At 37.2% G+C, this 14,583-nt stretch overlaps 1 protein-coding gene across 8 annotated transcripts; it reads left to right on the plus strand.

Annotated features, from left to right (window-relative positions):
- Positions 1-53: 53 nt before the first annotated feature.
- On the plus strand, positions 54-14,360 carry fsd1l (fibronectin type III and SPRY domain containing 1-like). Of its 8 annotated transcripts, none has more exons than XM_040158172.1 (14): positions 54-202; positions 1,352-1,476; positions 2,629-2,724; positions 2,828-2,959; positions 3,149-3,250; positions 3,454-3,476; positions 3,957-4,078; positions 4,654-4,881; positions 6,040-6,138; positions 6,459-6,588; positions 9,448-9,536; positions 9,997-10,251; positions 10,974-11,062; positions 13,370-14,360. In XM_040158172.1, exons 2-14 carry the CDS (start codon positions 1,375-1,377, stop codon positions 13,469-13,471), a joined length of 1,569 nt encoding a protein of 522 aa, XP_040014106.1. In that variant the 5' UTR covers positions 54-202; positions 1,352-1,374; the 3' UTR covers positions 13,472-14,360. The 8 variants fall into 8 exon arrangements, with proteins under 8 accessions (XP_040014106.1, XP_040014104.1, XP_040014105.1 ...); XM_040158170.1 differs by having other exon boundaries at positions 1,357-1,476; XM_040158171.1 differs by having other exon boundaries at positions 1,357-1,476; positions 9,451-9,536.
- Positions 14,361-14,583: the final 223 nt, after the last annotated feature.

Genomic DNA, 14,583 nt, shown 5'->3' on the forward strand with positions numbered 1-14,583 from the left:
TTATTGGTGTGTTTCGAGGAAATAAAGTTTGACTTTGTAGGGAGGCCTCGAAGGGACATAAGCTTAAAAACTCAACAAAGCCTCGAGGACGGCAGCTGGCTAACATCCAGCTAGCAGCATCCAGAGCGAATATGTCTCAGAAAAGCTTTATATTGCACTGCAGACATAGTTAACGATTAAACACAATCCAATGTGTGGCGAGGTAAGACGTTTATTGCCTGACAAGTCGCTAGCTGGGTACCTTTCAGTATAATTGTGTGCAGAGAGGCTAACTAGGGAGGGGACAGGTTAGCGTTATGCCCCATCGAAGGAGCTACTTTGAGGTTTCAGTGTCGTTTCTCACAATTGTGAAAAAAAACCTTTGGACATAAGCTGATTTCTCATCTGACTAATATATAGGAGACACGCCACTGGTAATGTAACGTCTGGATACAGTTCAAGTTCATATTCACTTATTCCACTAACTTACCTTGTACTTTATAAGAGCAGCAAGGCATTTTCTTAAAAGTCATAAATGTGGAGAACCGACCTCTAAAAAGTTCTCCATCAGAAACGATGTTATTTACTTGAAGCTAGTCGGTACAACGGTTGAGTTAGCTTAGCATTAACCGACTACCAGCAACGTAATGGAAACGGTCGGTGGTGGCCACGGTCAAGGCTACAGACACAAAGGCAGAAATTAGCTAAGGCTTCCAGGTTACTTCGTAACTAATTTTAATTACAGTGAATGGGATTACACATTGTCCTGATAAATGTGAGATTTTGTTCAATGATTTAGCGTCAATTAAATTTTTTTCAGAGCCAAGCTAGTAGCGTTAGCTAATTTCTTTTTGTTTTGCAAACAAACACACAAACAAGCACAACTTACGTTAGTTTGCCAGCTGACAATATAAAACTATATTAAAAAAATGAACGGCAGCAAAATGAGACAAATAATAACCTTGTCAGCTTTCCATATTTCTGATTGTGTTGCTCTTTCACCAGCTTTTATTTTGAAGGTTTCTTGAGAGTCGTGCTGTGTTGTAGTGTTAAAGTGTTGTATTATTAATGATTGATCTTTTTTCATTTCACGCAGTTTGACGGGTTGACAGAGACTTCGTAACCAAATATAATTTTTTTACATCTTCACGACAAACAGCTGTTCTTCACATCTAATGTCTAATGTTTGATGTTGTGAGCCAGGGAAACAGATTGTTGGAGAATATTCACTGTAAAAAAAACAACAAATGAAATGTTTTAACCTGATAAATCTTCAGTGTTGAGTGTTTTTCAGCCCCGAGTTTTGTCTGCAGGCGCCCTCTCTACCTGTCAGAAGGTCGAGCAGCTAATGTTCAGACTCTTATTTTGACAGAACAGACAGGAAGTGAGACTGTGATGTGCGAGTTCACTTCTTGTCAGTACCCACGTCCTCCCCTCTCTCTCTCCATCTCTCTCTCCATCTCTCTCTCTCTCTCTCAGGTGATGGACACTCAGAAGGTAAGAATCGAATCATCGATGATCAATAACATCTGAGCTGTCTGATGAGAACGAGTCACAGGCAACACATGGACACAGAGAGAGAGGATTAGCTAGCTGGTAGCTGTTAGCTCTCTCTCCCTCTGTCTTTCGACCTCTCCTCTCTCTCTCTGGACGAGTGAGCATCACTCTGAATAAGGGCTTTACAGATTACAGAAGACTCTCTCTGATTGATTCAATATCAGAGTGAATGTATTGATCATCAGGTTATGAATATTGTTTCTGCTCAGGTATTTTTTCTCCTCGGGTATCTCCACCTCTTTTGTTCTCTATGTAACTCGACCTCTCTCTCTCTCTCTGTCAGTGTAATTCTACCTTGCTCTACCCCCGCGCCCCCATGCCCTCAATAACTTAGAAAGAAAAATTAATATCTAGGAAAAAGGAGAGAAAATATTATTGATAGTAAGTAAATAAATATAGATTATTGATGAGTCGGGTGAATGCAGGTGAAGGGTCACATCTGTGTAATCATGCGATATTGATTGAGGAAAGAGAACATAGCACAATGCACGTTCCACATAAAGATTTAAAGCAATAATAATCATAATCACACTAAATATAATATTAATAATCGTAATAATTGTAGCAGTGGGTGTTGAGCAGGATCATGGGGGCAGTAGGTGGTTTGCAGTTACAGATCCGGATTCTGCAGCACCAGGGACAGAAATACCTGCAGACAGTGACAGGAGGAGAGAGGGAAGAGAGATCCTAAAACTATGGGAGAGAGAGAGAGTTGAAAAGAGAGGAGAGGAAGGAGAAAGAGAGAGAAAAGGCTCACAGTCTGGACGCTCATGTGCTTGAGGGAGCAAACAAACAGAGTCAGAGTCCTCAGGTCATCAGTCCAGCAGGACCAGCCCCTGTAGTTTAGCCTGAGCAGGTACATTGAGATAAAAGGCAGATTACAGGTGAGTCAGGAGTAACCAGTTGCCTTTTTATGGCGAATCAGGTGACGTTAATTTGAATGCTGAGTTTCTACAGGAATGATTGATTTTCAGCTGATTTCAGATCTGCTATCAACTGATTTCATCTTAATTACTGAAACAGTTTATTCTAAAACTGAATTGGGCTTTTACTTTAAAAACGTGTTTGTGTTTTTATTTGTTTGGTAAACAGGAAGCTCTGCGCAGGATCATTAGCACATTAGCCAATAAAAATGAAGAGCTCCAAAACTTCCTGGAAACAGTTGACAACACACTGACAGGACTGCAGGTCAGAAAATGATTGACTGAGAGGGAGGGGCCTAGAGATGTGGGAACAAATTAACGTTAAAAAACAAACAAACAAACAAACAAAAGTAAACCTGTCCAATCAGGAGGAGTCATGTAAGGTGATGTCAGACCTGGAGGCGGAGCTTGAGCAGCTAAGCTCTGCACTGGAGGAGAAGGGGGCGGAGCTCCGTGACGTCATCAAAGAGGAGAGGCGCAGGAAGGAGGCGGAGCTTCAGGTGGAGAATTTTCTTTAGTTGTTTATATTTTATTAACTTTTGTCTTCCTGGTTTTCATTTTGTTTCATTTTTCCAGCTTATTCCAGCTAAATTTTCAGTTTTTCTTCCTTTTTAACTATTTTCTTCTTTATTTATTGTTGCCTCACAAAGTTTTTAAAAATATTTTTCTGGTTTGTTTGTGGTTTTCAGAAGCAACTGTCGGAGGGAAAGTTCGCTCTGCTTTCGTGTGAAGAACTACTCGAGTTTGCAAATCAGACACTGACCATCACCACTGAAGAAGAATTCCTGAAGGTAAGACGTGAGGATGAGGAAGAAACAAAATCTTAAAAGACAGATCAAGTTTTCTCATTAAATCATCTGAAACATTTTTTTTAAACTGTTAAACTATAGTGCAAACAAACATAAAAAAAAGGCTGCAAATGTAAAATACACACATGAATAAAACAACTTTGATAATAAATATTTAAAGTTTCTTTTATCTGTTTTATTTTCAGGCTGCAAAACAAATCAAAGAAAGGTATGTTCACTGTTTAAATATATTTTAATATGAACATGAAATAATGTTTAGATTTTAGTTTATATGAATTATGTTTATTAAATGAAGTTTTGTCATTTTTAGTTTCTGTTTAACTTCATCCTGTGTCATTTTTCAGTTGTCAAATTTCAGTGATTTCAATCATATTTCTTTTGTTTCTTTTCACTTTCTATTTGCTGTTTGAGTTTTATTTTTTTAATTTGATTTACAGTTTTCAGTTGTTTTTGTTTTTTACCATTTATAATTTATTTTACTCATATCTGTGTTTTAATTTCTTCTTAAACATTAACACATTTAAACTAACAAATCAAAGTTAAGTTTTATAAATTAATTATAGCTCTGAAATCATTTGCATGTGAACCCCACACCCCTTAACCTCCTAACCCCGCCCCTGAACGCTAACACTTAACACCACCCTCCACCCCCCTCGCGGGAACCGCCACCCCCCACCCCCGTTGCCAGGGTAACAATGGCTCCAGCGTTTCGGCTGACAACTCGTCCAGCAGTGTCAGAGAACATGGCGCAATTCACCGTTGACTTCAGCGTGGAGAGGGCGGGGCTTCAGCAACTTCACTTCCTGCCAGGTGAGTCATTGTGGGAATTCATTTCAACTCCTGACTTTTCCAGAAACACAGTTCAGCTCCCAGCTTCTTTAGGTAATACACAGTTTTCAGCTGTCGGCGTTCACACAGTGTCTACAAGGAATTACTTTCTAGTTAGTTTTATTCTGTTTTCCTTCTTTTTGTCAGTATTTTGACAACTTTTACAGCTTTTTGTCAAACTATTGTTTTGACAGTTTGCTATTTGTTGCTTTGTTTATGTCTTTTTGAATTTTTTTTTCATCATCGACAAAACAATCTTAACTCAAACTTCACTTGCTCACATGTTCCGAGGCTTTTTACCATATCACATTGTCTTCATCAGCAGATGGAGTTTGCTCAGTTGGATCTCCCATGATTGAGAGCTGTTTTCAGTGTATTTTCACTTTAAGTCTTTCAAGTTCTTAAAGTCACGTGAAGATAAACATTCAAAGTTTCCATGACAGTTGAACAAACTCCATCTGCTGACGAAGACTGTGTGAGACACTTGAAAGCTCCAGAAGAAGACATTAAGTGATTTTCTCAACATTTTGGCTTGTTTTTGTGTTGTATTTTTTCAGTGCCCAGAGCTCCAGAGATTGACGTCTCTAGCTGTGTTGTCAACGACAACAACATCATGATTGCCTGGCAACCAGCCAGTGAGGCCGACAACAATGGCGTCAGTGGACCAATCGAACGCTATGAGCTCGAATACCGAAAAACGAACCACGACAGCTCACTGAGAGCCATAGGAGAGGCATGCTGGGAAAAAATCTGTGACATCACAGAGACGCAAGTTACCATTTCAGGTGAGAGACGAGAGGTCAGAGGTCACAGTAGACTGGTGACAGCGACCAGGTTACAGGTCAGAGTTCACAGTAGACAGGTGAGAGGTCAGAGTTGACAGTAAACTGGTGACAGTGGACAGGTCAGAGGTCACAGAAGACGGGTAACAGGTGAGAGGTCAGAGGTGAAAGTAGATAGGTGAGAGGTCTGAGGTGACAGTAAACTGGTGACAGTGGACAGGTCAGAGGTCACAGAAGACGGGTAACAGGTGAGAGGTCAGAGGTGAAAGTAGACAGGTGACAGTGGACAGGTAAGAGGTCAGAGGTGACAGAAGACAGGTCAGAGGTCAGAGGTGACAGTGGAGGTATCTGTGTCTCATGTTAAACCTCAGTCTCTGTGCTGCTCTTTAGCCGGACGAACATTTGTTTTCATCACTGAAGTTTTTTTCTCTGTCAAACTGAAAATCTGTTCTTTGTGTCGCTGATTGAAGTTTAAGTGTCAGTGACAACATTACAGTATACAGCACCACAATGAACCCTAATCCTGACCAGTCCTGTAACCTAATCCTGAGCAGTGCTGAAAACTAATCCTGAATAGTCCTGAACAGGCTGAGCTGTAGGATGACAGTATGAGTTGGTCCAACACTGTGGTCCAGACTGAAACATCTCAACAACTGTTGGATGGACTGTGATGAAAATTGGTTCAGATATTCATGGTCCCCTCAGTATGAACTGAAATATCCTCTGACTTTTCCTCTAGCGCCATCATCAGGTCGACATTTTAATTTGTCCAATACTTTGGTTTGTGAGCAGATACCTGCAGAAATAGTGACATTCCCATCAGCCTCAGCTGGCCTTTGTGTTTACAGCTCAATAACTACTGTTAGCATGCTAACATAGCAAACGTTTTACCTGCTAAACAGTAACATGTTAGCATTGTCATTGTTAGCATGTTAGCATGGTGATGTTAGCATTAGCATGGCTGTAGACTTTGTCTGTTTGACTGACATTTGGTTTGAATTTTGTTTTTTATTTGTGACACCTACTCAATAAAAAACAGTTCAGTTCATTTTAAATTGAATACATTTGTTATAAAATATAAAATGTTTGATTTTTGTAGCATCCTCTCATTACTTGTTTGTAGTTTCCATTGATGCAAAGTTTGGTTTTTTCATGTTTCAGGTCTGAAGTTTGACTCTCGCTTTGTTGTCGTTCGAGTTCGAGCAAAAAACAAAACAGCTGCCGGAGAGTTCTCTGAGCCTGTCACCATGGAAACCAAAGGTGAACAAATGAATGGATGACTGAACGAATGGATGAATGAATGATTGGATGAATAAATGATTGAATGAATCAAAGTGTGTTTGAAGGAGTGAAGAGTGAGACAGAGAACCAAGATGCAAAAGACAGAGACGTGTCACTCTGTATGAAATACATAAAAATTTAAATGGCAAATAAGTAAAGTTTAAATCCTTGTTTTAGGGCAAGAGACATTAAGACAATGAGAGAGAGAGAGCTCAGGAATTGTGAAACTAAAAGAAAAATACAAAAACTTAAAAATGTAATTAATACTGCAACTTTCTTTTTCTTCTCCTTTAATGCAGCGTATAACTTTGGCTTTGATGCGTCGACGGCCCATGCTGAGCTGAAGGTTCAGGGTGAAACGGTGACCTGGGAGCCTCAGGGTGTCAAAGGTCATGACCCCCGACTCAGAGGCAAAGAGAGTAAAAGCTGGTGAGGAAACGTGTCACTGATGATGTCATCAGGTTTTATGTCTTAAAACTTTATTTATATTTTTGTCTCATGCAGACAGTCCGTATTTATAGATGATGTAGACGTGCAGACGGCCACGATCTGTTTAATGCAGGTCAACACTGTAAATACTTCAAACTGGATTTTACAACACAGAGAACACAAACATGAGACAGACTGATAATGACTGATTTAATTATAAATTGAAAAAGCAAAGAGATTAGAAGGAAACTGAAAGATCAAGCAATTCACCAAAACAATTAATGTAAAACCAGGCACATGGTAGATTAACATTCTTATTAACAGGTTGTATTATGGCCCACGGTGTAAAACATAACTCTTCTCTCTTTACAGTGTAATATTTTGTACTAATGGTGTACCAGTACAGTAAGTAATTATTACTTACTTAGAATACTACAGACAATAACACAAACAGCAAATACAGTAAACTACAGAGTTTGTGTTGTTTTTGGATTTACTGCTCAGTAAATTACTTTGGTTACATTAATGTTTTTTAAGTATATAGGAAGAAAGAGCTGTACAAAACATCTGTACATACAAAACATTTTTATATAAAAACATCCTACATACAAAACATCTAACTATAAATGGAGGAATCTCTGTCTGTCCGTCTGTCCTTCGAGTTTCTCAACAACCGCTCATCCAATTGACTTCAAACTTCACGCGTGTTGTCGAGGACCCAAGGAAGCGCAGTCAACTGTGAAGGTTTTGTGACGAGTGGTTCTCGAGGAACACAAAAAGAGAAACGGCCACATATGAGTGAGAAAACGGCTTCAACTTTACAGACTGTTGTTACAGTCTTTAAAGCGTTACAAATATTTAACTTGCTGATGCAAAATAATTTGCCAGTGATTTTCTTAACTTCGGTGATGAAATTTTAGGATTTCGTCAAAGGGATGGACACAATTTTAGGAACACCTCTTAGTATAACCCAGTACAGTTCAACAGCACCAAAAATTCCAGCCTCCAAAATGACCGTTGAAATAACTCAACACCTCTTTCAAACAGATTCATTAAAAACTGAACATTATAAACCTTATGAAGGAGGATTCGTTGCAGGCCCGTTGTATTAGACTGCATTAGTTCTGACAATCATCATCGGCAAAACACACCCCCCTCCACACTGAATTTGACTTGCACCGCTCAGGGGGACCCTATAGGACACGCATGGCAAAGAAAAAGCTCTACAAGGACTAATTTATTCCAAATGTAGTCAACAAACTACAGCAACCTTAGGGTCCCCTCCACTCGGGGATGTGTTTATCTCCTTGTTCCTACAGTTGGATATTTGGGCTTCAGTGTGCAAAGTGATGTATGTGCACAGTCTGTCTTCCCACTCACCTGGCAACAGTCTCTCTTTGCTCATTGGAAGTTCGAATTGGGGTTCAAATTGAGCTTGACTCCTGACATAATGGATTGTTTGGATATGTGAGATCTCTGTTGTTAATGTGATGTGTGATGTAACTTGTTTATGTTTTTACTTTTCTGGGTGAGACCAAAGGCAATTTTCCTTCCTCACCTGGACAATGAAGTTTATTCTACTCTATTCTGTTAGTTTTATCTAGGTGAACCTAATAAATTGGCAAGTGAGTGTATGTGTGTATGATCTAATAATAATAACATTATTATTATTATTATTATTATTATTATTATTATTATTATTATTATTAACATCATAACACAGCAGTGAAGTGGAAATTATTTGATGATGACTGAATAAATACTGAACTATTAATTAGATAATAAGCACGTTTTGAACGGACAATGCACTAGTATCTATATAAAAACATCTCTATATACATCTTATATACAAAACATCTTAAATATAAAACATTTCTACATACAGAATATCTCTATATACAAAACATCTTTAAATACAAACATCTTATATACAAAACATATCAATAACAGCAGACAGTCTCAGCAGGATGGTGTCTGCAAAAATGGTGACAGTCCCTGTAATGTTATGACAGGTACTCAGTAGTTATAAAATTTAAAAAAATGTTTTGATCTTCAGTATTTTCTCTGCTGCTGTTTGTATGTGTGTTTAACATTTTTGTCCCTCTTCAGTCTCCGTACTGCGTCCTCTCCGACTCCCTCAGGTAGAACTGTCTTCGCTGTCTGGTTGCTTAGCAACCGGCGTGTCACCAATCACCTTCTTCATCCACCATCTCTCGTTTCATGCAGCCAGTCACATCACTGCTGACATCACAGCTGACATCATATTAGCCTATATTTTACAGTCTTTAATTATATCCTCATAATTCTATGTTTGAACTCTATCACGTTTTTAACTGTATTTTTGTATATTTTCTTTTGATTATTTTGTTTTTGTCTGCAAACAGGTTCAACTTATTTCCAAATAAATCACCTGTTTCTTCCAAATATGTTTATATATTTATTTAATCAGACAATTAAAGGGTTAAAAACATTTTACTAATTTTGAAGAAAGTTACGTTAAAACTCTTTATAAAGTGAAGCTGTTTTGAAATAAAAGTATCACTGTCTTGACCACATTTTAAAAGCAATTATTGTTTTTTTTTTAATAAAAATTATGTTCATACAATTTTTAAATAGTTTTTATGTAAGACTTTTGTATATTTTGATAAAAATGTCCGCTGTTTTAGTACAAATTCAATTTTTGTGTTGTTTTATTGGTAGTTTTTCATCTTTTTCTGTCTGCTGCATCATTGCTTTGACACAATCTCATTGGGTGGTTCACATTGCTGTTCTTTTAAATTTTTATTCTCTGGAAAGTTAAACTGTTTTTCACCTGTAACAAGTTTTTAATTTAATTTAATTGAAAGTAATTTATTTTAGCAGCAGAAGCGCCACACCGTCACCAAATAAGACAGCAGGAAGTCGACCCGGACGTGACAGATTCGCTGGAGAGTCGTACACAGTACTGGGTACTACTAGTCTTAATACTATATACTGATTGATACTGACTCATTGAATTTCTTTTAAAATATAAACTTTGGATAAAATAGATTCATTCATGCATAGTTAAGTAATAATTTGAATTAGAGATCATAAATAATAGTGTTAAATATAGAAAATACTTTGAATTGTTGTTATCATCAAACATTAACTGAAAATATAAAACACATTTTATCAAACTTTTCCAAATCTAGAAATAATTTTTTCTAATTTTAATACATCATTGATTATGCTTGCAGGTTTTTATTTGAAGAACTACCAATGTGATTATTAATGATTACTAGCACAGGCTTTTATTTTAAAGGTTACAACAGAAAAGACTGGATGCCATTTCTCCACTTTAATATTTAACTTTTTCGCACTGTAGCAAAAATCTGATATTTTCTACTTTCAACATTTTAAGATATATTTTGGTCTACCGCTTCCTAGGTGACCAGGAGATGGTTGGCGGCTGCCACTACTGGGAGCTCCGCCCCCTGGCTGACTGGAAGTCGTTCAGTGTGGGCGTGGCCTATCGGACCAGCCTGGGCCGCTTTGACCAATTAGGGAAGAGTGCCAGTTCGTGGTGTCTCCATGCTAGCCAATGGCTGCAGAGCTCGCTCGCTGCCAAACACAACAACCGAGCAAAAGCGCTTGATTGGCCACTGCCTCAACGAATTGGAATCTACTGCAACTACGACAACGGTACAAAGAAAATATTCTATTTTTAATTTTTCTTTTCTCTCTTCATTTATTTTTCTTTTGAATTTAATTTTCTGGTGTCGCGATTTTATCGTTATTTTATTTTATACACTTAAACTGCTTTCACCCAACAACGGCCAACTTTTTTTTTTTCTTTGACAGGTTCACACTTCAGCTAACTTTGTTTTCAGTTCTCTTACTTCACTGACACTTCAACTGTTTACAGTACACATACTTTAATTTTCTCTAAGTCTTCTCACTGACAGTTTAATTGCTTTCAACTCTTCAGCTATCGATGTAACTATTTTCAGCTCAACCTCCTACAGGACTGAAACATAAATTTAACATTTTCAATTCAATTCAATTCCATTCTATTTATATAGCACCGAATCGTAAAAGAGGTTATCTGTGGTCTCTTTCATGTAGAGCAGGTCTAGACCGAACTCTTTATAGTTATATTTACAGAGACCCAACATTGCAAGCGTGAGCAAGCGCTTGGCGACACTTGGCAAGAAAAAACTCCCTTTTAACAGCAGTTACATCTGGGCTCTCGCAATATTTCACAATAAACGTTAAGCATTTTAACTTGTTTTAACCACTTAATAGAGTGTGAAGTGTCACAGCTCTCATTTTTTCGCATGTTTTTTATTTTTTATTTTTACCTGAGCTTTCTGTCAGTTTGTCATTGTCTTCAGATTGATCTGATGTGTCTCTTTGTGTTTCAGGCGATTTATCATTTATTGACGTTGATCGACTTCGTCTTCTTCACTCCTTCAAAACAAAGTTCAGCCAGCCACTTGTCCCCGCCTTCACTGTGAGTACTGCAGTAGTACTACAGTAATACCACATCTGAACAGTGAACATAATCAGGAATCAGTTTTCCTCTAAAACATATTTGAAAAAAACATTTAGTAGAATATGAAAAGATTTTCTAGGACACGTGTTTATGTTCAGCAGCTTGATGTAGTAGAGTTGAGGTGGACATCAACAGCACACTTCAAGGCATCCTCAAAAGACCCCAAACATCAGGTAACTAAGGCATGATGTTTCGGGGAACCATTTCCAGGAATGGGTACTGTTAACACATGTGCAGAGGCATACAGAGGGGAAAAAACACACACAAAACGATATGGCTGTTTTTCTTGATAGCTATTTGTTTTTTGAGTTGTGCCGAAGATATGAACCATAGGTTTGTTATTACCTCATTAACTGCTGGAGCAATGCAGCCTGGCGTGAATGTCCCTTTATCTGATACATTAATGGATTCTCATTCACACCTAACGGTCAGTAGTAAATTCTGAGGTCATTAATGATGAAAACTGCCTTCAATGACTGCAACTCTACTCGAATGATGATTTTTGCTTATATATAAGCATGGTTCAAGGTGCTAGTAACTTCCGAGCTGCTTGCCATCAAAGGAGCAGCTTATTTCAGCCTTTGGATAAGCCATAAAGAAAAAGCTTACTAGAGGTGAATAGGATTTAAAAAGAGGCCCGCCATTTTCCTCGTATTACCATCTCGAGGGTTGTTCCTTTCTACACTTTATAAGAAGTGAAATTAGTCTAAACAATTTTGTAAAACACAACATAAAGGGAGGAATGTGAAAGTAAAACAGCATAGAGCATCAAAGTTGATCATTTATTCACCAATTTATTTCACTCTGTAAGCGCCTCTGAGATGCCTCTTTGTTTATACATATGCCTCTTTAAATGTGTTGTCCTAAAAATACCACATGCTGGCTTTCAAATGTTCTCAGTGCATTTTTGAAAAGGGGTTCCCGGAGATGTGATCTTGTCCTTGCAGTCTTTTCTTGGTGGTATGTTGCCATAAAGGGTGGTGTTGATGTTGACTTTGACTCTTTCTGAGATCTGGCAGCTTGCCACTGAATGAACATCTTATATACGCAGCCGGGAGCCAATCGTGTAATTCTGTCTTTGATGAATTAAACACTGAAATGTGTTCAGAGGCCTATCTATTGACTCATGACTCAACTAAGGTATTGTGTCCTATACTGCAATATAGGTATTTTATTCTTCAACCCATCAGTGTTTTGTGTTTTATTTACAGAGTGCCGAGTCTTTAATGAAGCAATTTCCGTGACAATAGTTGAATATTTTGCAAGTATTAATGTAGTAGATTATGCGGTTGTTTAGTTTTTGTTTTGGTGGTAAATTGTAATTCATAGTAGATTTCTTCACATTTTTCTGTTATTTAATAAGAAATGTCCATGCAGTTTGGTGTAGAGTTTTATGATACTATTAATACTTCTTTTGTAGTACTTGTGTCGTAGCCCGAATATGTGCTTGTACTAGGTTTCTTGTTATTTTATGAAGCTCCTGAAAACCTGGGTTCTTTTCTCACACATTGAATGTTCATGAGTAAATAGGAAACAATCAAAGGTAAAATTGAGATCACTGATATCATTTATTTATTAAGATTGAAACAGTGAATCTTTTTCATCAGGACAGTGTGTTTGTAGTTTCATCAGATTTGATTGACAGTTGCCCGGCAACATAAATAAACAAACAACCGTCATAAGATTGTGATAAAAATAACGCTCAATCCTGATTGGTGCATAGAATTATGTGACATCACAACTTTCTATCTGAGCCCTGCCCACAGTGAGAAAACAAGCAAACAAACAAACAAACAAACAGACAAACAGATATGTGTGAAATCACCAGAGCTGTTGCACCTTTGTCAGAAAAGTGTTAATTCATTTAGAAAACCAATCCTCAGAGAAACAAGATGAGTCATAAATTGTTTTTCACGGCCTTTAAGCGTTTTGGGCAGTTTTTTGTTTTAATTTGAAAGTGGGCAAGGTCACCAGCGCAATAAACATTTATAGTAATTGGTAGACCCGGATCCTGGTCCTCCCACCGGGAATCAAACCCGGGTCACCTGGTTGAAAACCAGGAATTATAACCACTTAACCATAAAGACAAACATAGATATAAAATAAATATAAAGTTTGACCACGTAAGTGTGTAGTAGTACTGCAGGGGTACTTTTACTGTTTATCTGTCCTCCTGTGGTACTTGTCCGGTAATTTGCAGTGCAGTACTTGTCCTCATTTTATCGCAGTACTAACAGTAATAACAGCAGTAAAACTGTGTTGCAGGTTTGGTGCGGTGGTATCACCATAACAACGGGTCTGCAGGTGCCGAGCTTCATGGGAAATTTCCTTTCCACCAATCAGAGCCTGAGTTACCTGTCACAGTAAATCCACTTTTCTTCAATTATTTGTTTTTATTTTATTTTGCTGTTTTTCATATTGTCAGTAATTTAATTCTTATGACATATTTATATTTATTAATTGTAATTTAATGATAGATAATATTATATTGCATATAGAAATTATTTGTGAACTGTTGCCGTTGTAAAAAGATAATTAATATAAAATATAAAGCAAATTGTATCATAATTTTAAGGCCTATAATGATTTTTAAAAAAAATATTGATCATTCTTGCCTGCTCTTATTTTGAAAGTCTTGACCTGAAGCCACAGCTTTATAGTTTGAGTGCTTTCATTTTAAAGAAGTACAAATGTTGTCTGTTAACTACGGCTTTTGCTTTGACTGATTTTGTATCTCAGAGATTCATATCGTTTCGTCTGAATGACAGACCTTTCTTTTGAGGGTAGACACAGGAAAGTTCCCTCTGGCTTTTAGTTTGAAGACTGTAACAAATGTAATTTATTGTGAAAGTTCAGGAGGAAATTATATGTTTAATTTGTGTGAAAGGCTCTCATTATGAAAAACCTTATTAGAGATAATGTTGTGCATTCCTACTTCCTGTCACTTTGATTGCATGACTGACTTTTATTTTGAAAGTAAATTTGAATATCAGAAAACACATTAGTTGTTTTTTCAGTGGATGTTGAGGATTAGGATGAAATTTATTTTCAGTTTTTGTGAAATAAAATATAGAAGATCTGAAGTCAGAACTCATTAATACTGAAAATATACTTAGAATTAATATCAAAGGTGATGTTTGTATTTATTGGTCCATCGTGTTTGTAAATGTCATTTTTGACCTGAATCAGCTCCAATTCAATGTTTTATATCAACAAACACTTTTTGATAAACTGTGAAAAATAAAAGAAATGTTATAAACTGTGTAATGACACATTAAATATTTACAAAATGTCTGTCTGCTTTAATTCTGAAGTCACGTCCTCCAGTTTTAGACAATAACAGGGGTCAGTCCACTCACCTTGACCCTCACCCTGACTCCCACCCTGACCTACATCAGACATAGATGGAAACGACTCAGCAGGTTAAATCAGTGTGGGCTGCTGCTTTATTAGAGAGTGAAGGAGTTTTTACAAGACAA

The sequence above is a fragment of the Xiphias gladius genome, chromosome 20 (assembly GCF_016859285.1).
Source record: "Xiphias gladius isolate SHS-SW01 ecotype Sanya breed wild chromosome 20, ASM1685928v1, whole genome shotgun sequence".
Taxonomy (NCBI): Eukaryota; Metazoa; Chordata; class Actinopteri; order Istiophoriformes; family Xiphiidae; genus Xiphias; species Xiphias gladius.

What these genes read in the sequence shown, in the direction of transcription:
- fsd1l (XM_040158170.1), top strand. An exon ending in GGCAAAGAGAGTAAAAGCTG is followed by an intron (nt 6,589 to 9,447) that starts GTGAGGAAACGT and finishes AATTTATTTTAG; the next exon opens with CAGCAGAAGCGCCACACCGT. An exon ending in CTACTGCAACTACGACAACG is followed by an intron (nt 10,252 to 10,973) that starts GTACAAAGAAAA and finishes TTTGTGTTTCAG; the next exon opens with GCGATTTATCATTTATTGAC.